The sequence below is a fragment of the Lagopus leucura genome, unplaced genomic scaffold, assembly GCF_019238085.1.
Source record: "Lagopus leucura isolate 7727_CA_CO unplaced genomic scaffold, USGS_WTPT01 Super-Scaffold_760, whole genome shotgun sequence".
In the NCBI taxonomy this organism is placed as follows: Eukaryota; Metazoa; Chordata; class Aves; order Galliformes; family Phasianidae; genus Lagopus; species Lagopus leucura.
In genome coordinates this window covers 8,542,906-8,570,770 of record NW_024962257.1, presented here as the reverse complement: position 1 = coordinate 8,570,770, position 27,865 = coordinate 8,542,906, and the positions used below count along the sequence as shown (strand labels likewise).

At 43.3% G+C, this 27,865-nt stretch overlaps 1 protein-coding gene across 8 annotated transcripts; it reads right to left on the bottom strand.

Annotated features, from left to right (window-relative positions):
* Window positions 1–566: 566 nt before the first annotated feature.
* Window positions 567–27,234, bottom strand: EEF2K (eukaryotic elongation factor 2 kinase). Of its 8 annotated transcripts, none has more exons than XM_042864291.1 (20): window positions 27,174–27,234; window positions 21,806–22,124; window positions 20,438–20,488; window positions 18,596–18,696; window positions 17,064–17,124; window positions 16,427–16,464; window positions 14,184–14,355; window positions 12,383–12,532; window positions 10,473–10,605; window positions 9,742–9,869; window positions 8,919–9,120; window positions 8,620–8,687; window positions 7,806–7,883; window positions 6,892–6,954; window positions 6,155–6,289; window positions 5,600–5,788; window positions 5,090–5,214; window positions 4,550–4,728; window positions 1,568–1,671; window positions 567–853 (listed from the first exon to the last, which is right to left on the bottom strand). In XM_042864291.1, the coding sequence occupies exons 2-20, from the start codon at window positions 22,049–22,051 to the stop codon at window positions 818–820; spliced, it is 2,259 nt and encodes a 752-aa protein (XP_042720225.1). In that variant the 5' UTR covers window positions 22,052–22,124; window positions 27,174–27,234; the 3' UTR covers window positions 567–817. The 8 variants fall into 8 exon arrangements, 6 of the variants coding, with proteins under 6 accessions (XP_042720225.1, XP_042720228.1, XP_042720227.1 ...); XR_006177622.1 differs by lacking the exon at window positions 567–853 and adding an exon at window positions 3,103–3,901 and having other exon boundaries at window positions 1,586–1,671; XR_006177621.1 differs by lacking the exon at window positions 567–853 and adding an exon at window positions 2,855–3,901 and having other exon boundaries at window positions 1,588–1,671.
* Window positions 27,235–27,865: the final 631 nt, after the last annotated feature.

Below are 27,865 nucleotides of genomic sequence, written 5' to 3'. Positions count from 1 at the left end.
AAGGGCCCACCCCTCGTATTAATGATGCCCAGCCCGAGGGCCTGGCCCCACAGTGTTCTGTTCTCCAAGGGTGGATCTCTGTGCCTACCCTGCACCCAGCCCGACACACCGCTGCAATGCAGGCAAGGGCTGGAGCCCAATCCTCCTTTTTACAACACGGGCGAGAAGTCCCGGTTCAGCTCAGCTCACCTACACTACGCGTGTCTTGGCTGTCCTGCTGCTCTCAGAAGGGAATGCAGGTCTGCAGGGAGAAGAGTGAGGTTCATGTCAGTCCCACAGCTGGTTACAGACAGAATTCTTACAGTGTGCTGGCTGTCTCCATGAGCTCTAACTGTTGTGCTTTCCACCACCTGCTCATTACCCAGCACCAGACTTTGGGCTAAACTTCACCATTTTCCATCTCAGTAAGAATGAAGAGGCCTCCCAGGGCTTGGTTGTTCTGCTTTTTCAAGTTATACTAGAGAACAATTTCATATTGTGTAACCTATTATAGCCACATCGTTTAAACCTTTCCCATTAAACAATACAAGGGCAAAAAAGCAAAAAGGCAAAAGCAATACAAAGGCTCCAGTTTAAAAGGGCGGCTATGAGTTTATTCTTGAAGGGAACAGGGAACAAGCCATACTGAGGATGACAGTGCATCATGAGCACCTGTCACAAAAAACTCTTTCTCCTCATATCATCCAGGCCAAATATTTCCATTCTTTTCTCAACATTGAGCAATAAAGATGGGTCTGTAACAAGGGGGCAGTTCAGAGCTTACTTCTTATCATCATCATCACCCTTCCGCCTTTCCTGAAGAAAACAGATTTCCTTGTCACACGTCCAGTAGTTTCCTCCCAGCTACTTCCAACTGTTGGGAGTGCAAGAAAGCAGGGATTGAACAGGAAAAAACAACACGATTTCTGGAAGCTTCTAAGAGTAAAACTGAACTTTGGAACATTTTAAGAACTCTACTGTGAAAACTGACAAAAGAACAACTTCAGTGACCAGTCAGAACGAAACCAGATGACGCAAGATGGCGGGGAATGATGCAGAAACTGGTATTTGCATGGCTTCTGTACAAAGAAGGGATTCCATCGTGTTGCCCTTACCCAAGCTGTGCTTCCACTGACATTCAGAAGCACTGCGCCCAGATAAATTGCACCAGGCCTCAAGATTTATTGTGGCATTTTTAAAAAATACAGATTTTTATTTATTCATTGTGAATAGATTAAAAATACAGCATGGAGCAGTATCATTCAGAAAGTCTGTCAATACAGTCTTCTTTATCTTCAAAAGAACATCATAGAATAAATTGTGCATATTTCTGTAAATGATCTTAATTTTCAACTTCCTGTCAGCCCTCCTTATTGTACAGCTAAATAACATGGTACCACCTTAGGACTGAAGGTAGTCTACAGCGCTAACAAGTATTGGCAAACAAATTGTTGATCACGGTATTTTTTCACTGAGCTATGTGGACATTTACATATCAGATCTACAGAGAACTGTCAGCAGTTACTGAATGTAGCAAATTAAACTACATCAAAAAGTGTCAGTAATTATACTCTAGTCCTATACTTACATATTTTGGACGGTTGCATTCAATCTCTCCTCCCTGCATGTTGGTGGGGTTGTTGCACGTATGCTTTCTTCTCAAGGAAAACCTCAAACTCTTGGCACCAACACCTTACAGGGAAAACAAAACCTTTTGTTTCCACTGGTTACAACGCCTTCACTGCAGGTTTTGCACAAAACACTCACTATTCAACCACCTTCAGAGATGAATGGCACATTCGCCTTTCATCACCAAGTAATAATTAAACAATATGGAGAAGCAAAAAGGCCACATCCAAGAGGCTTTAGACACTCAAAACACAACTTGGATAGGCACTTAAAGCATCCACTGATGGTTGCAGTTGTTATTAGCATCATGTTTCAACACTGTTTAACAGCAATTTCAGGTCCATTTGCCAGAAAGAGTAAATGGGGAATGCAGCTTCGAGGCCCAGTGACAAGCACACTCATTAAGGAAAGGAAGAATGAATTTCTCTTTCCTGAACAGTTTCTAAATTTTACAATAGTCCTTGTATATGCACGCAAGCAGCTCCACTGAAATCAACTGCATCAACATGCAGCCTGTTCAGTTCTACCCATAAAAGCTCAAAAGCTTTGCTAAAGTGGGGCTGGCTATGCATTACAGACACTCAGCAATGACTAAGGGCTGCCCCTTCTCCATCCCAGGAAATGCCCTCAGGAGACTGCTGCACCAACAAGCCATAAAGCTTTTGTGTTAATCTCCTGCAGAATGACTGTTAGCTGAGATAAAAAACAGCAAGAGCTGCTATGTTCTCTGTGAAGCACTGTGGTTTTTAGAATAAAATACTGGATTTGGGGAAGAAAAAAAAAAAATCTCCATGCCATGATAATGCAACCACCATGTATGGCATAAGATTATGCAGACAAGATTCAGGAATTCAAGTGTTTGGGGATTATAATGTTTTCTCATTATAATCAGCAGTTTTCTGAAACTGACACTTAAAACCATTAAACCATTTTTGGTCTCTTCTGAAGAACAGAGGCCTTCTAGAAACTACAGGAGACGATGCTAAAAGTCAGGTGAAAACTCCCCAGTGCTAATACCATGGAAAACAAGCTTTGTACCATATGGTAGTATTAAATAAATTACCCAACATAATCTGGAAATTTACATATATACTTGCATATATCCTTTATCAGTCAGCTCAAATCTATCAAAGCATCATGTGAAGTTACTATATGAACCATAAGAGAGCAGATAAAACACACAAAGCCGTTTAAACCAGGTAAATTATTTTCTATACATAGATACAGGTAAATCAACATCACCTACGTTTTACAAATATCCCTCTGGAAATGCTGGGTATTGGTACTGGTATTCTCATTTGAAGTGAGATGTTCTCGCTTTGCTGAGAACTGAGATGTCTCTGTAAAATTAACTATATATTACCCATATAGTACAGATCATTCTACTGTAAATCACTGGGCAAAAACTACTACATGAGATCAGTAGAATTCTACACAGTGAGGTTGTTATACTGTACAAAGTGTGAGAATGAGAGAGGTAGCTGGATGCCTCACCTCCTTAGGATCACTGATGTTTTTCTGATGGTAAAACATGCAGTGGTGGCAACAACACATATTCCACTCTGAATAACCTCACTGTCATTCTGAAGCCTTTTTTCCTCCCCCTCTCCAAACTCTAAAGACTCTATCTAAAATTAATTTGAGAATAAATCAGCACCCACTGAAAGAATGGGATTAGTTACTAGGGGGAGCTGCATGCTTTATGTGCTTATACTGCACACTTACATTCACATGCAAGTTTGGTGTGATACACCAACAATGAAGAAATGCTGTGAATGTAGGAAAATTTATTTATCTTGTATGTGGGGAGAGAAGAAAAATGTAAACACACTGAGCAGTAGCTGCGTATAAAGCAGGACATGTGAAACCCAAGCAGTCTTCGGCTTCACTTTTCATTAAAAAAAAAATTAAAAAATTAAAAAAAATTTAAAAAATCAGCCTTCTCTGTTCTAACAGTTAAAAATATAGCTATATTAAAGGTCCAGAGTGTCTGTTCTACAGCTTTAAAACGCTTGACTGAAATACGCTATAGTAACCTACATCCCAGCTGCATTTGTATTTCAAAAGAAGTTAGAAAACTAAAGTACAAAAAACTGCTAACGCCACAAAAATATATCTTTTTAGCTGCAAACATAGTAAGTCTTTTAAAAAAGTTTATCTACAAGAACTGCTTAATTGCAGTGTCATTCTTCCATCATTGCCCAAGCCTCTTCTGCTTTTTGGTAGTACTGATTTGCCAGTCTGCCCTTCATTGCTTCCATTGCTGCTTCTGCTGCTTCTGTGTAGAGATCACCTGAGGCAGGAAACAGTATCAGTGACATTGACAAGCTAAAGGCATCTCTCTTTATCATGAAGCAGTTAAAGGACAAAAAGAGAAACTGGGTTCAAAATACAAGGCCAGATCTATGGGTGCAACTGGGTATTATGCTACTGTTAGCAGAGTTACATCAGCTGGGAATCTGGCTTTCACTCTTTAAGTTCAAAGTTACGCATCTGGCTGCTGATGGCTCTTCAATGTATTTACAGTGACCATAAAATGGAGTAGCCCACAGGACCCTGCAAGTTAGTATAGATTTATATGCCTAACATACAGCTTACATAATAACTAAGACAGCACTGCATAGGACCTGAAGTTATGGGTGTAACTTAAAATACAGGCAGCAACCTGCAGTTCAGTGGCCTCACAGGGAGTGAAGGATAACGTTAGCTTCTTGGTGTGCCACAAGACTGGAGCAGGCACCACCCACTACCCCTGTCATCAGCAAAATCTCTTCCCACCCCCTCCCCCCAGGATTTTCAGCCTTACATCACTCACTGTCATTACAACTTCAGGGTACCAACCCTCTGAATGCTTTATAGCTGAACAATGCAACGAAACGCATTTTTTAGGTATGTGAAAAAAAAGCAGAATTACTGCTTATAGAAAAAAACGTGGACTCACCTGATCTCTGTGGGTCCTTGTCCAGGTGGAACCCTCCTGTCATTAGCATCTCTGCTTCCCTGGCCAGGAGCAGATACCGGGGCTCATCCTGAGTGCCATCATATTCACCTCCCTCATCATAGTCAGTCATGTTCAGGGCAGCGTTGTACCAGTACAGAGCTTCCTTCCAATCCTGTTCTCTGGTGTTAAAGAACATTTAGAAGGTGGTTATCTTACAAAACAAATAAACCTTGCACTGTGGATTCAGAATTCAATTTTGCACTAGACTTTCAGAGCCTTGATGGTCTCCAAAAACACAAATGTTTTCACACAGGCTCAGTAACTCTGCATTGTAGCACCAGATCACTCTATCAGGTGAGAACTTCATGGAGAAGTTATCAAGCTAAAGTGTCTTGATGAACTCCTAAGTGAGCTTTCATTACTAGTTGCATGCTTTTGGTCTTATAGCTTAATAGCTCTTCATGTGAACAGAAGACATGCAGCAATTATAATACACAAATACACTAACTATAAGTTAGATCACTCAGTCATGCACAGTACCTGTCTGAACCAAGATTGACACCTGTATCGTATGCTCTTGCTACCAGAATCATGGAAGGCCGGTCTCCAGCTTCTGCTGCTCTCAGCAAGTAATCAAATCCTTTTTTTCTGTTCTCCTTTGTGTCCTAGTAAAATAAAGAAAACCTCTAAAATGAATGTTTTTAAGTACAACCACTCTTTCCTTTCTCTAACACTACATGCCTATTTTTGTGTAGGTTACCAATGGCTGCAAGTGTTGAATATGTCTGAAAAACAGGCTCCAAATTGCTGAGTAGATGAATAATAAAAGTACTTTAAAAACTTCCTAAAGATACACAACAATTTGCTGGCAATAGCAACAGGCAGTGGTTTTGGTGCTTTGTCCAAGTCCTTAACTACAAAGTCATTCATCTTCTCTGAAAATACCACAGAACACCTAACCATCACTTTGTCTCCATTTCCTCCTACTCTCATTTTTCCATGTGAACACAATTTTGGATTTTGAAATTTTCTTTCCTTTTTCTTGTTTACCTCTAAAGTGACCTCGGAAAGAATGTGATGTGGCAGCTGAGAGCACATGAGTCCTAACCCCACAATGGCTTCCAGCTCCCCGCAGTCTGCAGCGTGCTCCAGGTGGAACAGGGCTGACTCACGATCCCAATCCTTGTCCTTCTCACAGAAACGCCCAGCCTCATGGTAACGAACCATGGCCAGATGAACCTAGAGCACAGGAATGCAGGAAAGATACACAGGTTTAAGAATAGATCTGATTCTTCAGAAGCCACTGCCCATACTTCATTGAGGCACAAGAAATACCTCACTGAGGTGACTACTTAAAGTTGTGTACGTTCCTGCAGAATCAAACAGCAGAATCCTTCCCAAAGGAGCCCAACTACTGCAAGTCCAAAGGCAGACAGAATGCGTGGAACTTAGACATCCCTCATGAAATATGATTAGGTGACAGAAAGCATTACACACCTGCCATTTATTTTCACCTGCATGATTAACTCATGCGGGGAAGCACCCATACATAAATAAAAATACACTTCTTCCATCTGGAAAGAAGAGTTACCAAATCCATCCTACCTTCCCAAGGATTGACTTCCCAATTTTCTTTTCAAGTTCTAGTGCATTGAGCCTCTGAATTTCTTGAGCAACGCAGGATGGTCTGTGGATGTGGACTCTGGAAGAATTGTAGAGATTCCATTTCTCCACACTTATCTGAAATATGGAACATAACACCAACTTAAAACTTCCATACTATTCATTTTGATTGCCATTCAGAAATCAAAGCCACTATTGATAGTATCACTGACCAGTAACTTATTGTTCTAGAAACTAGTTACAACGGGCTGTATTTTATACAAGCATACAAACAGGTCTGTTCTTTCCTAGTTCAATTACATGTACAGTGGTGAGAGGCACTTAAAATGCCACAGGCTTTAAAAACCTTACCCAGCTATGTATATGACACAATTTGAAAATAAAAGTGGAGAAATGAAATATCCAGTTAGGCAGAAAAAAATCCATAGAACTATGATTCTTTTTTAAGTTAGAAACCCAGGAAGTCACTAATTTACATTAGGTACCAGTTAAAGAGGTGACAATTTATTTATGATGGTATTTCTGTAAGTGAAAAATAAAGACAAAAACAAAAAGGAAGAACACAGAGGGGTAAGTTATTATTAGCAGAAATTCTGTAGCTGAAAAGGAAGGAAAACTGGTATCTGATTTAGTGATGTAAAGCTAAATGGTAGATGAGTGGAACAAAGGATAAGCAGAGTGGTAAACTCAGCGTCTATGAACATTTCTGCTTTGTTTACCCTTGCAGAGCTTCCCAAACTGTCTTCATCAGATTCATGTCTTCGGTTGTTGTTTGAATGGCCCTATGTTAATATAAAGATTTGCAACATATAAAGATTTGCAACATTTAATTTAAAGCAACCAATGTCTGCAAGTTACTCTCTTATATTACTCCTATCCAGGAAAACAGGGACAACAATCAAAATAGTTTCTAATGACTTCTCTTCACTCAGTGATACTGCAATATAAGATAAAAAGGAATATGCTGAGATGGTAAGGAATATAGAACCACCAAGCTTCAATCCTGTAAACTAGATATTCTATGAGAACTACCCTGAGATTTCCAAGGTGACAAAAAGAGTGCTACCCTTTAAAGCAATATTTCTCATTCTTATCTGCAAATTAAGTATCTAGTTAAGATGTTCAGGTCAAAAAGCATTTCTTTTTAAGTTTTTATTTTAAGGCAGTAGCCACCTATCCCACAGGAATTCTACTGTCGCATATCATTTACTGAGAACAATATTAAATACTGTGATACCTCAAGCCATAACAAGTAATAGAAAGTAGAGGATGTAAAGTCTGAAAGCAGTCAGACTCACAGATTCAATATGACTTGCTATTAAGGAATGTTTCTCAAGTGCAACACACTACACTTGAAAAAAAAAAAAAAAAAAAACCCAAACCAGCAACCCATAAACCAACAATATGCAACCAATTGTGATGCTTGAAATTAAACTCCTCGTTACAAATCGTGTAAAGGTGTTGTGAATATTCCCAAGATGAGTAAGTAATTTTGCAGCATGAGGAAGTTTCTTTCCAACTGTTCCCTCTGTTCACAAGGTCTACATCAGGATGAAAATGAGATTCTTGTATAGAATCATTTAAAGAATGAACAAAAGGCTTAATTCTGCTAAGCCAACAGTCAGGTTCTTACCTTCTCTCTATGATCCAGATCTTCTAGCTCGCTTCTCTTCTCACTGGGATATCCACTGTCTCCACCATTTTCAAAATCCTACAAAAGATGAAAAGAAAGCATAAATTAGCATTATGCTTTGTAAGGACCTCAGCTTGACACTTCCTCAGAGGAAAACTTCTGCTTAGTTTAATGAGGTATGTTGTGCGACCTCTGACAGACAGAACAAGACTTACAGACTCAGAAGGTACAGCTCGAGTCCATGTTTCCTCCAAGATACATGATAAATTAATAAATAAAAATCAAGGATGCGTATTTGATCAAGCCATGAGTTCATTTAATGTAGTTTTGAGTCTTAGGCAGTTGAAAGATAAAATAATTAATGGACAGCCCTGGCATGGTGGCTCTGGTGTAGGAAAATTCCTTTCACAAACTTACTGCAGAGAATCTCAGCTGAGGAGACTAACATCCCTCAGTACGGATATTTGCAGAGACCTGATCAATGGGGATTCTGTTTAGATGTCATACCACAGCTGCTGGCAAAAGTGCCTAAGGCAGGCGCAACATGCAGGCAGGGGAACAGATACATATTTTAATTCTCTGTTAAAATATACCAGATGTAAATAAATTTCTGAAGAAGAAAATAATGCTATTTCAAAATAAAATATTCTTCCTGTATAAGAAATAACAAATTCACACAGGTAATGTGACCTGCAGCACTGAGAGCAGGCTGAGAGCCTTCATGTGCTCTTACTGAGCAAAGCCTTCTGATAGTTCTCTGAAGAGATATTCATTAAGGAACAGCAATCTCATTTTCCATTGAAAAGACACTCACCCTTTGGTTGTCAAGCTGATCACAGTCTTTGTGAACCAAATTATCTACTTCATTGAACACGGGCCAATCTAGGACAAAAAAAAGTGCATCTTATCTAAAGATAACATGCCCAAGGAGAAAATTCTAGATGTTATCTTACTTCAATCAGTTTTTTCCATAAAAGCATCCTTAAGAAATGAAAACATTAATTGTCCATACAGAAGTACTTTGACTAAATACAACATACTGTGTATTTAAAACCAACCAAATGACACAATATTTAAGAACCCTCAAGGAAGCTATGTGTGAAGAGCACTCACGAAGCATGTCCATCTTTTGGCTGTGGGGGGTTGCAGAAGAAGGAGAGCAGGGCAGAGAGTCAAATGCCACATCACTCATGCTTTCATCTCCAGAGTTCTCAGACAGGCGGGAGAGCAGGGGAGGCCGACTACCAGAGATGGTTCTCACCCTGCTGCTGCCACATTTCTCCTCTGTGCCACGCAGAATTGTCTGAGCTGATTCCTTGCAAATTAACAAGAAAATCCCATGAGTAATGCTTCACTGTGTTCTGAATATGACAAGTAAGTCAACATGACTGCTCCTCCACAGGGGCCCTCCACAGAAGTAGGGGGAAAGTAAGCATGTGTACATAACGACCCCCTTTGCACGGTTCTAGACCTCAAAAAATATCAAGTGCTGGCATCATCACAGCCAGAGGAAATTCTGGTTAGGAATGAATTCCATTCAAAACGTATCCCCAAGTTCCAGTCTTGCAAACATCAACTGAAGTTGAGATCAGTTGAAGGTGAGCAGTTCTATTCTTTTTTAGTTTCCAAATTACTTTTGTGACCTAAAAAAAAAACCCCACGCTACTAACAATTTCAGCATTCTAAGCATTCAGATTTGGTCCTAAATATGTTTGCTTTGTGATGCTCTCAATTAAAGTTACTGAATGAATTCAGAGCCAAGGACAGATAAGTACATTTTAAACTGTTGTATTTTAAAATGCAACATTAGTAATTAACGTGGTTTTATCTGCCACATAAATTATATATTTGAGTTTTATTAACAGTGCTTTTAAAATTAGAATAAATCAGCTATACTGCTTAGCTACACTTTTCATTTATTTCCATCAGCACTTACAAGCAATTTGTTACTATTATCCAAGGCATCTTTTTCGTTGGATGAAAGGTCAAACGGTGCAAGGCCCATGCTTTTGCAAATCTTGTTACAGGAATGGGAATGAAAGAATAAGGCCATACCTCGAACACCTGTGGCATTGAAAAAAACTATGAAGGGTTTGCTCGAAGTTTACATGATGGATTACTTATTAAAAGCTAGAAGTTCTAAAGCATTTTCTAAGAAGCCAAAAGAAGACAGAAAGGAAACAAACAAACGAGTGAAAGTAGTCTGCAAAATCTTTCACAACTATGTATGCATGGAATATCATAAATAAAGAAAATTGGAGAGAACACCTAAACTTGATCCTGCTTCCAAGACTTGCTGTGTTCCATGAACAACTTCATGTATGGAGCTTTAACAACACGTAAGACTTACCTGTCTACATTCATCAGTGCCCACTTCTGCAACGTGGCAAGGAAATTAAAGGCCATAATTACTGCTTTCACGTTGTAGGAAACTACTTCATTTCATTAGTCGTTTGGCCTAGGTGTGGGCCAGCAGACATAAGCCACAATCAGCTCTTGTTTTAAATCTGCCTGTGATAAAATCTACTAGCAACAGAGGTTCCCCAGCTGTTTCCAAGGCCCTCAGAGAAGTGCCTGCCTGCTCAGCCATGCAGCTGCTATTCAGCAGACAGCAGGAAGAAAAAAAATACGCAGCCAGTAGCTCAAGAAACAAGATATTGGTTTTACCTAGGTTGCCATCTCCAAAATCTGTACCACTCTCTGTATGGATTTGAGGGTCTGTGTAAAGATCTCCGACTCCCTGGATATCGACAACAATGAGTTGATGTCCTGAGCGCTCAAATGTGAAGTGACTGAAGGCCTGCAAAGAACACAGATGTCTGAGAAAACTCAGCCCTGAACTACCAAAACCAGCAACACTTCCTGTGACTGCTCAGAAATTACAGATACTGTACTAGTGAAACAGACCTGGTAGGAGCGTCATGATGAAAGCAGTAAGAGACTAAGAGGATCTTACAGAGTTTTGTCCCTGCATAAGCCTGGCATCACACAGATTACACTTGGGCATAAATTCTGGCTGACTGGCTCATGTGAAACCATGCAAGTCAATCAAGCTGGATTTTGCCCCCGATCTTAACCTGGAGGGCATAACAGAAACACTAGCAGTTCCTCATAAATTGTTTTACTAATTACTGCTACTCAGGCTGCATCAAAATACCCAGTATCCTATGCAGTGGCTAACTAAACATTATTTGATGGGGAAGAAGTAATTGCTTCCCAGGGTTCAAATGTGGATGAAAATTTCAGACATCTGCTGAATGCAAAGAAGTATCAGCTGCCTCTGTGACGCTGCTTCTCCAACCTGGCCCAACTCTAAGACGGGCTAACAGGGGTAGGGGTGAAGAGCAGCAAGAGAACGTGCTTTATTCCTCTTTCCAGTACAGGAACTTCTGTTTCCCATACAGTCTTGTCCCTCAGAGCTGCTAGGCAGAGGGAATAACCAGCAGCCAGCAAAGCCTGTGCACAATCACCTCTGCATAAACATTCTGGCAGTGCCAGTGGATCTCCAAACTCTGCACCTCCTGGACACTGCTTCTGCCACCAGGAAAAGCCCCACCACATTATGCAAAAGGAAAACATGAGCATCCCCTGGAATTCTTCCACTACTGTGCCCACTGGGAGGCCCTCCAGAACAGCTGATCTGGCTCTATATTCATGTATCAGACAGTAAAATGTACATTTGTATGCTTTAAACGCTGTGTTCCAAGAATGAGGTATAAAAAGCCCTTTGGCAGAAAGCTGAGCCATTAGGATCTTCTGGGAAGGCCTCCAAAAAAGTACTGCCAGGCCTGGGGGAGGTGACTGGTGGTGATAAACAAACACTTTCATTGCAGCAAATCTCACAGAACACTTTGTTCCCAAACTGTGAAAATTCAGCACTAACATTAATGTCCTGCTTACACTGAGCATCGCATAAATACCTTAAAAACAGGGGAAAATGAAACTAACATAACTCTCAACTCTCCATAAACAGTCATTTGGTATGCTAATCACTTTGCATTCTTTGTAAAGTATTTTAAAAGCTCTGTGAACTACAAGAATTCCAATCGCTTGTAATCCATAGCTGTGTTTTTATAAGCAATCTCAGATTCACCTACTCAGACACTGCAGCTGATAAAAAAGTTCTTAAGCACAAATGCAGATGATGTTTATTTGGTTGAATTAGATATCTGCCACCTCCTTTTGTGTATTACTCTGAGGTAACAGCAGACCACTTAGTTACTACTTACTACAAATTAAAGCCTGCCTTAACTCAGGAATTGTTTTACTGCTTTAACTCAGTAATTAATTAAAATTACAGGCATCAAAATTCTTAGAGGCAAAAGGCTTATGGCTCCCAAAGAGCATTAAACATGTTCAACTCCACTAAAAATCACCAGACAGTGAAAAGCAAAAAAGAACTGCTCAGCACTGAAAAAGCAGGCCCCTGGTAAGGGGAGGAGATACTTCAAAAAGAGAAATTCATCTGGCATTGTACTGTAACGCCTGCAGTTTCCTTTCTTGGCAGTAACACTTCTGGACACAGCCAACAAACTGCTCCCAGCAGACTCTATGGAAAGTGTTACACAAAGCCTCACTTGCGGAGTGAGACGAATGTTGTCATCTCGCACAAATCCAGAATTTGAGTTGTATTTGATGTATTTGCCCTCAATGTAGTGTTCCACGTGAAAGAGAGGCTTTCCGGGTCTGTTCTTCATTTCGATTATACAGGTCTGTACTATGTCCACCTAGGAAGGGAAGGAAAATAAACAGTGACTATCAGAATACTGTCTTCAGATCAACGTGCGTGCGAATGCTCCAGCTGGGAACACTTTGCCAAATAATTGCCAAGATCTGTCTGTTTAACAGAGGGATGGAGGATAAGCCATTTGCTGCTTTGGCTATTGAGGGAATTTCATAAATTAAAAGCAGTCACTTCAAAACAGTTTGTTTCTGTAAAAAAAATCCTACTGAAAAATTCTTAGCAAATGTTGGCTATTTTATTTCTTTGGAGACTTTAAGAATGTGCTGCAAAGAGTCTGTGTCCAGATACCAAAATGCACAGTAACCACTGCACAACTTGTAGATGTGCTTCTTCAAAGAACTGAAGACTTTCTGCCATACAGATATTTCTGTATCTGGCCCACCTCATCTCTCTGCAGCAGACACATTCCTAGCTCAGCATTCCTAGAACCCAGCATAACTCTCACTGTGATTACACCTTTCTCCCATGGCATTTAGAACTTGACTAGATTCTTCCCTGTGTCCTTCAACCTTTACCTCCTTTCGGTACTGCCAGACAGACAGTTATTAACCAACCCTTTTCTGGAATGCAACACACACAGTCCACGTAGTCAGAAGTGCTCACTAGTTTTTAGCTATCAGACTGTGAAAGCCCTCACAACAAGGCACACATTTTGACCCAGGAGTCCTGTCCAGTCTCACATCACAAGCAGCCTGTGGTAGAACCAAAAGCAGGACTCAAGGTCCCACAGAGCAAGGGCAGTGCCTTTCCAATCCTTTCTTCCTTTCAGTTGAAGCCACAGTAGCAGATTAAAGCTACAGCAGCAGCAGATTAAAGCAGTTTACGCACACTGATGCGTACCACAGATGGCCAACAAACAGCAGCTACTGCCTGGGAATGCAGGACAGTGCAGCCCTTCATTCTTGCATCATAATTCTTGTCTTTCAAAAAGCAGATTGATGCTGGAGGTGCTTTTGTGCAGGAATAAAAGACCAGCTTTGAATCTTATGTGTTTGTGCACATTCCTTGCAAAGAGAACAAAAGCTTCTCTCAATATCCTGAGCCTGGTCTGATGTTTCATCTACCTGGGAGCTGCACACAACTTAATGCTTTGCTCTTTACATATTGTATTGAGACACCTAAAGGAGAAGGAGTCACAGCATCCAAATTATTTCACCAGTCCCCGGGTCCTGGAAGGGTTGTGTCTGAACAGCTCCAGGTTCTCACTTCTTGATATCAGTGCTAGAGAGGTATCCAACTAAGTGCCCAAGACTTAAGCAACTACTTCACTGGAGCACTAACAGTTAAGTGCCTGCTGAAACTGCTGCTGGAAATACATACTGTGACATCTGGTTATCTGAAAAGCAGCTGGGTAAACACCAAAAAGAGCAAAGCAAACATCATTTGATTTTGGTGTTCAGTCAACACCTGAGAAAAGTCTGACATTGACAAAGTGCCTAATTTTGGACAGCAGAAGGCAATTTTGGCAATTATTTCATTAAAACACAACTACCATAATGATGAAAGACAGCAAAAGACCACTCAGCAATTAAACATAATAGAACATGAACAACTAATCCCCCCTACATACATTTGCAAACTATCTAACAGAAGAGCAGGACTGAATTATTGCATAGCAAGACCTCTGGATGTACCTGCTTGGGTGGTTTGTGCCGGTTGTACTCTTCTCCCCAGAGCTTTGCTTCCATCTGAAGTCGGACATCCTCAAAATACACCTCCCTGCCTACACTCTCTATGTACCGCTTGGCAACGTAGTTATAGGCAGCTTTCCAGTTCTGAGTGTGTAAGAAGTTGGACAACTTTTTCCTGAAAAATAAATCATGTTTGAATTTTAAAAGAAGTCATTTTAATTCAATCTTCCCCATTTCTTTGTCTCCACTGACAGTCAGGCCATGAGATCAGGATGACTTTCAGTCTGGAGTAAATCTTACATCGTGTACCAGATAGATTATCTGAAAAGCAAAGCACAGGTGGGGAGAAAAGGAAAAACCAGCATTCCATATGAATGGCTGGGAGTCTTCTAAGCACGTGTTTCATGTGCCTGCTGCTACTTCTCTGAACTTACCACTTTCCTGACTTTTCTCCCACCATTCCCTCCCCCCCTCAAAAAAAAAAATATCACAAAACACAGTATGAAGGAGTTTTACAGCCAACAATTATTTCATGTAGGAATGAACAAGGAGTGGCATTTCAAACAAGAAATGAGAGAAGACAAACCTCTCCTAAGAGAAGAGCAAAGTGCTGCTTTCTCAGCACATAAGGGTGATAACTGCTCAGTATCCTCTTCTCCAAGAAGGAGAACTGTAGATTACCCTTTTTGCCCTGACTCCAGCTTCTGTTGGAGTGCAAATCTCTAATCCACAGGTCCCTCAAGAGTGAAGAAAAAGACCTCCCATAGGGTTACACAGCCACTGTGACACAGGCCTTAGAAGGAAGGAGCAAGTGAGCTAAGAATTACAGACAGAATTTGAAACCTGTCCAGATCTCTTAAGAAACAAACTTTGCTGTATAAAACATTTTATGTGCTCTTCTAAAGCCAACACTCCCTGAAGTTTATTGAACTAAGCACAGCTAATGCCATCACTGTAATGATGAAAGACCTGCATAAATCTAAAGAACTCCAGATGGGAATTATCAGTGCACCACTGAGATTTATAGACGATTTAGGACCAGGAAGATGACACATAAATTACATTTTCTTTGTGCAATAGGTTAAGCTGCAAAGATAAATCTGTTCCTGTCTCTACTCAAGATATTCCCTAATGTGAAACTTGGTCATTCAGAAACAAAAACTAAAAGCAGAGTGAGCAGATCAAGATTTGTTACTTCCTAGGCTTCTCTACTGCTTATCTACGTGGCTCTGCAAGCATGGAGCCACCAGCATGAATCCATTCCAAAACAATGAAGAACTGAATGACTGAGGGGTTACTCTGCCCCTTTTTCCTGAAGTTCAAAACAGCATGTTTTTGATATTCAGAAGTTTCTCTTCCTAGAAATGAAACCAGACATGAAATACAGTCTCTTTAGATCCTGCAGCTGGAAAGTGGAGAGAAGAACCTAAAAGTGCACATGTACATTCTCCAGGAAAGTCATATCCAGAACCTGAAAGAACAGGGTACTTTTCTAGGACAGACTCATTTACAGGTAGGTGCTGATGCCCATAGACATATTTCCTAATATTCAGAAGACAACAAAATAGTTCCTTTTGCCTTTCCTCACACTTCACTGTTCTGGAATGAACAACTGCTAATGTTCAAGCTCTGTCTTACTCAGAACAAGATGTCTGGTACCCGTGATCCAAAGGAAACTCTGGGAGGACAGCCTTCTTTACTAAAGAAGGCCTTTTGAGTTGAGATCACATGAACTCAGCTATTCTTCTCCTTTTTTCTGTGCCCAAATATGGGCCTGGAGATGGCCTTCAGACTGCACACCAAATTTAGAGATAATATGGCATACTTAGAACCCAATAAAAATGAAACAAAGCTGCTGCTTCTGTATTTTTATGAATATTTTGCCTCCAAGAGATGGTGGAAATAGCATGAATTTATGAACTGCTAACTGACAGTATAACTTGCTGGAGCCAGGCACAACTGCATGTTATCCATGCCACTGTGGTTACAGTAAAGGCTGTGGGTTGGCTTTCCAAAGCAAGCTCAGTGGATACATGCATCACACTTACTGATGAGAATGATCTGCTTTGTGAATCCCACTCTGTGTGCTGTGGCTGAAGTTGCATAAATAGGAGTAAACCCCTCAGCTACACCTTTTAGAAAAGCAAAGTGGGGAGCTGCACTTCGCTTAGATGCCCCATCTGTGAGAAACTCCAGTCACCACAGAAGAAAATACTGCAGTAAAGGTAAAGCTAGCAAACACTTACGTTCTGAAACATTCTCGCATTGCTCCACGGCCAAAGGGCTGGGGAAAAGGAAAAAACAAACCCGTCACTGTCATTTTCACAAAGTTCATTTCTAACCAGTAAGAGACACAACAATGCCCTCCTCCCCCTTATACCCTGGAAAAAGTAGTTCTTAGATAGGCTCTATAGCATACCCATACCCACAAGGAAAACTGAAAACCCACCATCCACTTGAGGCAGTAATCTGGGAAAAAGAAACAGAGCAAGGTGATTCCAACTCATCGCTAATCATATGATTCAGCTACCAAGTGACAGCAGCTTCTACCCTCACATACTGAACATAAGTAGGCCTACTGCCAGGCAGAGATGAGGCCAGCAGGAAATGGGAGGGCTGAAATGGGAGAGATCTCTGGGAAAGAAACAAATGCCTCTTACAGTGCTGATGGGGAAGGTCTGATTCCACGTTCTACTGTTCTGGGAAGAAAAGTGTGCTGGGATACCAAAACATAATGCATGAGCCAGAATAGAAAAGAAAGGAGAAAAGAAGCATCAAAGCTTTTATGTGAAAAAAAAATCCTGCTGCCATTAGTCAATACTAAGAAGGACACAATAAATTTGAGTGCAGACACAATAAACATGAAGGGCAGTGTGATCTTACTTGTGAAGCCATCTTGATGAGAACTTCATCTTCAACCCAGTCCCCAGTAACTGTATTGTACCTGCAAAACCAGAAGTTGTGCTTCTTAAAAGTAACGCAGAACAAACCAAAATCTTCCCATTTTCACCACCTATGCTTCCTCATCTCTAATTAATTGCTTGAAAGGCCTGCTGCCATCCAATATCACTTCCAGTCCTCCTACCATGCTCCTGCCCTCCTTCCATGGTTAGTCCTTCAAGTGAGAAAGAAGAAATTTATCCCTCTTCAAATGGACACTGAATCCTATGGATAATAAACAGACTCTGCTACCAAAGCTTGAGTTTTGCAACAATACAAAATAGGCCTCATCTGCTTTGGTAGTAAATCTCCTCTGTGATGCCTAGGCAGCTCACTGGGGGCACAAAGAGCCCTACCAACTCTACAGGCTATGGCTGTGACAAGCAGAGGGGCGTAACACTGCATCACAAGAGAAGCAAGTCTCTGCACAACCCCATGGCAATATGAACCATGAGTCCAGTTTCTCCTCATCCCTCTTAACTCCCAGTACAGTAAAACCAAACTGAAAACCAAAGGAGCTGAGTCACCAACACAAGATTATTTCCAGCCTGACTCCCCAGCCCTGCACCAAGTATTTCATGCATGTATACACTTCAGTTCCCATTACATATTCTGTACTGCCCCTGTTTGCAGCAGGCAAAAGAGAGTTAGAAACAGAAATACTTGAGTCATCTCTTTTCCATGGGATATTTAAGCAGCCCTAAACCTGTGTGCAAACTGTTTCAGGACTGAAATAGTGTGGCAGATCAGGACCAGATGCAGTCCGTGGAGAAGGACAGTGCAGAGTGACAACATCATGTGACGGGAAGGGAGGCCTCCCCAAACACTGATGCTCAGGGGTAATTAGCTGGCCTCTACCTCCTACCCATTCCTCCTAGAAACCTGTGTCAGTGGGGTAAATGTTTTGGCAAAGCCTGTGCTAAAGCACTGAGAATAGCTCACAAGGCCAGACTGGGTTTCAGCACGTACACCACGCTGAGCTATTCTGGGCTTTGTAAGGATGTGAATTCCAGCCACATGCAGCAATACTGCACAGATAAGCAACACTGAAACTGTTACTTTGGGAAAGGCACGGAATGTAGTTTTTTTCCTAAGTTATTTAAGTAACTTGCAATATAGATATAAAATACTATGAAAAAACTCTCCTTCTTTATTGGAATTTATTTCCTTATTAGATTAAGTTTACAGAATTAATAAGACAATCAGAAAATACTTATTTCCTATCTGTACGGTGAAACTGCTTAGGTGGTAGAGGGAAAAGAACAAGATAGTGGTTTGCTGAAAGGTTTAATTGTCTGACTGCATGCAGTATTTATGTACTGCTGGGAGATTCAGTTAAGACACACTCATTTTGGACACTACTGAAAGGTCTTCAGCCATGTAATTACACGCACTCTATACCACACCAACACAGCCCTTGCTTAAGACATCAGATTCTGTTTCATTCCAGCATTAAGAGCAAAAAACCCCCAGACCTGTAGCGAGTGCCGTGTTCTGTCTCGATGTCCTCAAGATGAAATTCTGCCCAAGGATCAGGCATGTGCTTAGCTTTCTCAATAGCATGTTTCCAGGTTTCCTGAAGGAGTTGCAAACCAGTAAATTATTTATAGTCAGCAGCAGCCCATGAGAAGGGCATTTTCTAGAGAACGCAGGGATCTCAGTGTTACAAAGAGGTGCAGCTGCACAGCTCCCCAAAGCACTGCTGACAGTGGAAGCAAGATATGGCAGACTTCCTCCATCATTTTGTTTCCCTTTTTTCTGTATTTGGTACAGAAGATCACCCTGATATTTTATAGTTTCAACTATTATGAAGTAGGTCAGAAATACACTGCATCAGGTTTCATTTCAATTCCTACCATCAGAAAGTTACTGAGAACAGGTAATCTGGTATACACCAAATAGAACTAGCAAACATCCCTCATATAGAATATAAACAACAATGCCACACCTAAATGATATGAATTCCCTTCTGCTTTTCTATCTTTTGTAACTAAAAGCACTTGCTGGCAGTATAAGCATAAAAAGAGCATTAGCAATAGAGCAATATGAAGGAGGAAAAGCAGTTTGATAATCACCAAAGCCTGCAAGCTGTGCTCAGTGTAAGAAACCAGAAATTGGCATGTTGTAAAAAACAGATTATCATAACAATTCCAGACTAGTGACTATTTCAATCCCCACCAAGTCACCTGCAAAAGCTGAAAGGAATTCGCTGGAATTTAACATCTTGCTCTGCCAGCTCTATCAAATTAATTTCTCTCAACACTTTTATTACTCTTTTTATATTGTAATGCTCCTAAAGAACTGGAGCCACGATCCTGTAATGCCTTCTGCTAGGTGAGCAGGAGAAAGGGATGCTCTGCTCCCTTGGTCAAACAGCACCTCTGTAAGTGAGGAAATACCAGCCTCAAGGACTTTGATACTGCCTCTGAGACCCAATTTCAAATATGCAGAAACAATTACAATTTTTACAATTTTATTTTTCCACTTTGTATTTAAATCTCAGCCAAAACTTTAAAAAATGCTGTATAAAATTATTTCAGCAATGATATCAAGAAGTATGGCCGTGTTTATTTAGGCAGTAAATCAGCACTCTCTAAAAATTCAAATATGTCCTTTTCCACCAAGAAAACCATGAAATGAACACAGAACTATAGTAAATAAAGTAAGGTTAAAAGACTCAATGAGAAAAAAGTCTTTCTGCATGTTTTTTAGCAAAAATGCTGTTGCCTCAGATCATGTGATGATGCACATTTCATACAGGTCTGGGCACACCTAACTGTGTACGCAAAGCATAAGCAGGGACAAACACAAGAATTAGGTTGTCCCTTACCTACCTCAAACCATTTTCAAGTAGGGTGCCTCTCTAAAAGGTGATGTGTCCACGATACATAGAAATGATTTAAACAAATGAGTTTTGTGCTTGATCTTGCAAGGTGCTCTGCATACAGCTCTCTTCTAATCTTCAAATGAACAGCAAGTTGGATGTTGTGTAAATGTACTGAGTACTGTTTTCCTCCAGCATATGGCTGCCATGCAGACCAAGCAGACACCTTGCTACTATTCTGTTGTTGCCCACAGTAGGAAATACGGTGAAGAAACAACTGCGGAGGCATGCTTTAAAGGAAGTGCTAATTCAGGGCAGAGAACAACAGGTGAGTACTGTTTCACTGAACAGCTATCTTGATCACATATGGGCTGAGGCAAGCAGTTCTTTCAGCAAAAAATAAATCATGAACAAAAACAGTCACAGAAGGGGAAAAAAGGACAAAAAAAGTTATGCATCTATTAGATACGGTGTTCACATTGTTTTAACCTACCCGACTACGGTCAACCACAGAGCCGTGCTTAGAGCGATGCTGTGTGTCACTCTATAGGACGCATAGAGACATGAAAGTAGGAAAACACAGGTGATAAGTCAATTGATTGACAAATAGCCTCCTCTCTGTTAATTAAAAAGAAGTTTTTTCCACTTAAAAGCCGCTCTTAGACTGAATCCCTCATTTAAGTTAATTCTTAGAACATCTGTCAAACAAACCTGTTCAAGTTGGCAATTTTTTCAAACAGGAGTTAAGAGTCTTGCTCAGTACCTAGCAAATTAATCACTGCTGAGGGCTGTCTAAAGGCACAGCACTGACAGTAACTGTTCCATCTCTGCAGTTCCTTAGCAATGCCCCACACTGCCAGCAGCTCTGGTGGTGGGTTATAAGGTGCTGTTAGCCCCAGCTGGCTGCTTCGTTCTGTGTCAGAAGTCACCATTTCTGTGACTTCAGCAATGTTCGGAGAGCTGCCTGCTCCACATCTGATCACGTTTTATCTGTGCTAGAGCCAAGATACCAAAGCAGGCCTTGCAAAGCCCAAAGCACAGCACGCATATTCTGCTCTCCCTACTGCAGGACATAAGCTTACAGCAGAAGCAGCACGATAGCTTAGGAAAGAGGAAATTAATGCAGTTTAAATCCTTATCAGTTTTATCTCTGGCCACGTGACTTAGAACTCCCACACATATGCAAACCCAGGGGCAGGTTTTTACTACAAAACTAATTACAGACCAATCTCCCCACAGGTCTTAACTTGTCTAGCCCGGCACACATTAAGATCTGTTCCATTGTCTATACTAAATGTTTTACTCCTCACATTCTTTAGAAGATGTACATTCTAATGCTTCTCCTAACTAGCTTTCACAAAAACCTTACTGCAGACAAAATGGTTTCACTTTTGATGGATTATCTGTCAGCTGACTTACATAAAGCCTCTGGTATCTCTGCAGAAACAAAGCATGCATTAGGCATAACTGAGATTTCAGAGTATCTATTAAATAAACAACGTCAACATTTTAGTAAAGGGTGCATGAATAAAACTCTAAACCTTAGTCTAGAGAAAATCCGAGGGCCGTTCCAGTTGAGCATGAGCAGTGCATGCTACGGGTACCCAACCATGCAGTGCCTGTCACTTCTGGTTTTGAGGCTTTGTCTCCTGGGGATTCCCCTCCTGTCCTAAGAGGGACAGTCTGCAGTTCAGTGGCAGACCACCTGCTTCATGGAATTAACTGCAGGTCTGGAGACAACAGACTTGCATGTTTTACTGAAAAGCATTAGTTTAAAGAAACAAAGCAGTTACAGAACATTTCCCTCTCATGCCACCTATGCAAAATCCAAACCTTACTGAAGGCTGCAGCCAGTACTTACCTTGTAGTTAAAGGAGTTTCTAGGAGAAGAGCTAGAACTGTACTGCTCGGTTTTGGCTAAGTTGCTATAATAACTGTCAACTTTACTACTGGCAGACTTGTTAGAAACTGGATCATCAGTTATTGGGCAGATGTAATAGTTGTCTTCATCATCACTGTCTGCATCCAGGTAATTTCCAGAGGTCACTTCGGTCAATCTAGCATTATCAATCCCTTCCATACGGAAGATAAGGTCCTCATCGGCCATGGTTGTGGGAGGGCACTTTAACTCCTGCACTGAGGGAAGCAGTTCCAACGCACATGCAGGCAGAGGGGAGAACCTGGGTGAGAGAGAGAAGGAAAAAAAATTGAATGAGCCATTATTCAAAGAACAACCCTACTGGAACTGCTCACTGGCCAATAAATAAATACGATCTGCATTTGGCTGTATAAAAGCGAGCCCTGAGTACCTGTGTGAGGTTTTCAACTCCTCAGTGCTAGATCTGGGTTTGCAGAAGGTAGAGGCCTCTGGGAAGGCTGTTTTAAAATGGCTACAGGACTGCCAAAGTAAGATCAGCAGGCAGTGTAACCCCGTGAGACTGCAGGGACTGCACACCGCCCGCTGCTAACGTTTGCTCACATTCCCAGCTCATCCCCTGCGTGTTTTTACCCTTCACCATCTGACAAGTGGAGTTTCACAGCACTGATCTTCAGAACTCAAGGGAGCTGCGCCTCACACATTACATGGCTGAGTCCTCATTTTTTAGGACAACTCTTACTAAGGATATTGAACATAAAATTAACATACAAAATTAATAGCCAAAGGAGTTTGAAAGCATTACTGGGACAAGACAGAAAATTGCCCACAGCCCTGCCAAGACTTAAACAGGCATTAGCTCCTACCCACCAAATGGCCCGAAGGGTGAAGCACATTGCCAGGACAGGACAACCCTGGGAGGACAAAGCACAGAGAGGAGGCCAAGGAGGGGGTGCCTGGCATTGAACTCCACTGCTGCCAAATGCAGTGCAGGTCTGGCAGTCTTCTGTGCAGGCCACCATAGCAACCCCATGTACATGTATCTCCATTCACCAAAATAAGGGCTTCCAAATGACATGAGGAGCAAAGGGTAAAAGTAAAACAGTAACTTACTCTGGAAAGCCTACAAGAACAGATCCCGCTGCATTTTCTTTTATTTGAAAGGTACAGATAAATCCAGCTGCTTACATGATGATCAATAGCAATTGGTATATGGCAAAAAACGTATTACATTTTGAAGGCTTACAATTGATTTAAATTCACCATAGCAATGCAATTACCCTACCAGTGCTCCCAATACCTCCACAGCTCCCTACCACAACATCAGTGCCTTCCTCCCCACTTGGCTCAATCCTTTCTAATGATCTGCATTATTTTAACAATCCAGATAACTGCAATCAGTGGAGCAGAGGATTGTTTGAAGCACATTTCCAAAAACCCTGTGGAGAGAGCAGAGCCCATCACCACTGGAGCTGGGCACCAGCCTGCAGCAAATGCCACGGTCCTAAAGTTCATCCTCTGCCTCGTACAGATCAGGCAGCAGCTAGAATTACAGCTGAGCTATTTCCATCACATAGAGCTTACATGAAAAAACACTGTCCTGGATTAATGGTTCTTGTGCTTAACAAAAAGAGACAGCTCCATAACCTCAGCTTTTTAGTAGCTCCCTGGACTGTAAGAGAAAAGAATAGGGAAGGTTTGGCTTCCCCTGGGGCCAAAATGAACTAAGCAAAATGAAAGTTTAAAAGATAAAAAATAAAATCAGATATGCAACAACGGCAGAACACACTCACTAAAATATGCTCTAGTTTTTCTAAGTCCGGGAGGTGACTTGTTGTATTTAGATAAGGCCTTTTGACACATTAAGCAGTGTTAAAGACCGCAGGGAGTTCCACAGCAGTACCAGAGGAGCCACCCTGCAGCACGGCCCACCTTCCCAATTACTGATGTCACTTTCAGTGAAACAGAGCATTTGGGATGCACAGCTCCACTGGTGCAACAGCCACGTAATATAAAAAAGGCGAGGTGAGTCATGAACGTGTTTTTTCCTGGAGCTCAGGTTCCACCCCAGCCATCTCACCACGGCTCCATGCCCAGCAGCCTCTGCCCATGCAGTGGCGATGATTCATCAGGACCGAACACAAGGGCTGCCTGCAGCTCACACACTGCCGGCCACACGATGTGCATGGCACCATTCTGGGGAAGGAGGAGGTGGCCACTTTGCAGTCCTGTCACATCTTCCCTTCCACCTCACAGTATGCCTTCAGCCAGGCAGATTCCAGCACACGGAGGTGATGGCTGCAGGCCCTGCAGTGCTGCAGCAGAGCACCTTCCATGCAAGCGCTCATTTCCGTCCATCCCCTGCAGCACAGCCACATTCACATGTTGGGATGGGTACCCTGCTTCCCAGGGAGTATTGTGCCCAGGCTTTGCATTGCTTCTCTTCACCCCAGGCTCCAGGTGATCTCAGTACAAGTGCCCTTTCACCTTCACTCCTGCTCTTTTCCACTCATGCTACCAAGCACATATCCATGGGGCTGCTGAGATATTGAGGACAGCATGAACAGCCAGACTGGGCCACTGCCATGGTTCATCTAATGCCAGTGAAACCATCTCTCTGCCATGCACATTTGCTATTTGTTTCCTCTGTCAAGAGCGCAACATACAGCCGATTGCTCCTGGACTCCCTCCTGGTCTCCCCACTGCCATTCAGCACTGAGGCTGCAGCCAAACTGACCACAGCTGAACCGACAGGCGAGAACAACTCTGCTCATGGGAGTGCCAGAGGCCTGGCCAGGAGCCCGTGGGCACAGCACGGCGCTGCTGCCTCCGCACAGCCTGCACACAGCAAGGCCCTGCAGGAGGGCCAGGCACTGCCTGACTCCACTGGGCATCTTCCTCCTTAAAAAGAACACTGCAGATTTAAAAACGTCAGCATAGCTGTTAAACCTCCATCAGGGATTAAGGGTGCTCCCTGTGAAGTGAGCAGAGCCCAGCAGCACGCACTGCCAGGCCCCTGTATCAGTGACCATGTCCTCTGCCTCCTACACTGCCACAGCTGTCTCAGCACTTCAGCTTTAATTACTCACATCTCTCTGCTGCATGAGGAATAAGAAGGGTGAGATGACTGCAATAATCACCCAAACCTTCATACAAATTTTGCTAGCTCTTCAGATGGATACTGTGCCTATACTGCAGTCAGGCCTGCCTGTTTTGTTGTCAATTTGAAGGCAAAAGTAAACCGCGCAGAGCAGCACATCCTGATTTGTTGTACACGATGCACTGCTTAGAGCTCTGAAAATGATGGCCTTCTGCACTTCCAGCACCTGGCACCTGCCGTGTTCTCAGCGCCATGCAGATATCAACCGTCCTGCCAGCACCCAGCTAACAGGAATAAGGCGTTTTACATGCTGGAAAAAATAGGGCAGGAAAAATCAAAGCCCCTGGAAGAGATGGAAGGCTGCCTGAACACTCAGAAAACACACCCACACGTTCATTAGCGCTTCCAAAATCAAGCCCTGAAGCACACAACTTCAGGCAGACACACCTACTGCCTGGTTCTGGAGCTGCTGCACCCAACCAGTTCCACCAACCAGCCCAGAAATGACAACTCCAGAACTAAGTGTTCACTCTCAGTGCTGCTCCTCAGCTCTATGTACACTCTACCCTCCTCCAACAGAAGCAGAAAAACCCCAGGTCCTGCAGGGCTCGCAGCCACAGGAGGTGCAGCACAGCTGCCAACAGATGGTTGCTGTGGGACAGGTCAGCTGCTGCAGGCAGTCACACACAGCAGGTGCTTCAGGCACAGGGTGCTGGAGCAGCAGCAGTAACAGGAATGCTGCCACTCGCTTTATAAATTGAATACTATTGCAGAAATCACTTTGTCTTTTGTCTCTCTGTTATTCTTGCAACTGTGCTTCTTTTAAAGGGCTCAGGTTTACCTTGAAAATGGAGTCACTAAATGCTGCCCTCATGTAACATGCTCTTTAAAACAGAATTCAATAATCAAATTTTAATCACACAAGCACTGCTCTGAACTTAACAGGCTTTTCTTGACCAAAAGCCCTACAAAAAACCCTGAGCTCCATTCCAAGGCTTACATTCTGCACTGCTGCATTACAGCACAAATCCAAACCATGCAGCAGCTGTTACTGCTGCTGTGCTCCCATCATTCCGCCTCTGGTCCATGGCAAAAGCTTTCCTCAAGCTAAGTGGCAAAGAAGAGCACACCAACACACTTTTTCTTTTAAAAATCAACCTTGTGCTATGCAATTAAAGAAGAAAATGTCAGATACAATCAATTATTAAATCTGATTACATTTCTACTAATTTTAGGCTTTTCCAATGATTGTCTCAACTATTTTTTCTTTCTCTCAGCATCACAATCAAGAGCCACGCTACCAGCACAGGGAGGTGAGTTGCAAGGACAATGCTCCATGTTGTCAAACATAGTGCATGTGCAAATACACAACCAGAGGGGAGGATTCACATCAGAGCGCTGACAAAACACTGCTTATTTCTGCAGGGCACCTGTTGTGATGAGACAGCTGGTATGGCAGAATCCCTGAGCGAGACCTCAGGAGCCTATGGATATGCTTTGATTCTGAGGGCTCCAGACAGCAGAAGGGAGCACCTCGGATACCTTTCTAGGGCTGTCTCAGCTCTGACACAGTCCTCTGTGCTCCTTCAGCGCAGGGCAGGGACAGGGGCTGCCCCGGCACAGCCCAAACGTCTGTGGGGTCAGCGCTAAGGCGAGAACGCTCCGCTCCCTCTCCCCGAATAAAATCCCTTTGCTTTAACGCATCCGCCAAAGCCACCAAGCAGAAGACCTACAACAGCACCGAGCAGCTTTTCTCGGAGGGAGAAACGAGCAGCAGAGATCTGAGATGTAACCGAAGGACCCCAAAGGCCGCGCACCGTACGAGGCGCAGACACAGAAGCAGCGTTCCGAGGAACGGCCCGGCGCCCGGCAGGCAGCAGCGCGGCACAGCCCGCGACCCCCAGCGCCCAGCAGCCGTTCCCACCTGCGCTGCACACGGCTGAGAGAACAGCTACAGCGAGTTGAGCTGACCGCCCCGATAGGAGCCGGGCGAGGAGGCAGGCTTGCGAACGGCCTTCCGCTGCACCGAGCGGCTCTGTTTTTTCACTGGGCTTTCCGTTCCGGGCTGAACAACGCCGAGGAAGTAACTGTGACTGATTTCTCCGCGGGCACCCGCCCGGCGCTCCGGCCCCGCTCCGCGCTCAGGGATTCCCGACGGGATCCGCCGCCGTCCCTGGGCATCCCGAGAGCTGCCGCCCAGGACGGCTGCCCTGACCGCCCCACCGCGAGCCCACCCGGCCGCCAAGCACCTACCGGGAGCCGCAGAGCCCGACCTGCAGCGGAGCGACCACGGCAGCCTGTGGAGCGGAGCGGGGCGGGGCGGCGCAGACCAGCCCTCAGCTCCCGCCCATCGGCTGCCTGAGCCGCCCCGCGGCACTCTGAGGGCTGCGCGCTGCCGGCGGGAGGCGCTTCCCTCGGGTTGTGTTTGTGTGTGCGTGAGGAAAAGCGGCCCGGAACGCAGGTTGGAAGCTGTGGAGGCTGCGACCGGGAGCGGCTGCCCGGGCTGTCAGGGGAGCGCGTTGCACTGCTCTCCATTGCTCTGCATTACTCTCTATTGCTCTCCACTGCCCTGCACTGCGCTCCATTGCCCTCCATTGCCCCGTGAGAAACACAGGAGGTGCGCAGCGCGTTTCCAGTGCCAACACTTCTCACCTGCTCAGCGCTCCCCCCGCGAAACGCATCGGTGGCTGAGCTCTTCCTCGAGGTAGGAGCTGTGGAAATGTTAAACAAAACTCCTTTCCCTTTTATGGACTATATGGAAATCAACGTGAATAGCTTCTGGGTTAAACAAAAACGTGTATTAAGATTAAATATGAGGTACCGGCCCGCACGCAGTCCCCTCTCCGTCCAGTTTCCCGCCCGCGCTGAGGCGCAGCGCAGGAGCGACTCGGCCCACACCGCCCAGCCCGGCAGCGGCGCGCGCAGCTGCTCTGTGGGTCAGAGGT

Bases quoted from the DNA above. Each gene is read 5' to 3' on its own strand.
- EEF2K (XM_042864291.1), bottom strand. From the start codon at position 22,051: ATGGCCGATGAGGACCTTATCTTCCGTATGGAAGGGATTGATAATGCT. The intron at 8,688-8,918 runs GTGAGTGCTCTT...TTTTTGTCCTAG, and splicing joins CCAAAAGATGGACATGCTTC to ATTGGCCCGTGTTCAATGAA. The intron at 854-1,567 runs GTAAGTATAGGA...CACTCCCAACAG, and splicing joins AATGCAACCGTCCAAAATAT to TTGGAAGTAGCTGGGAGGAA.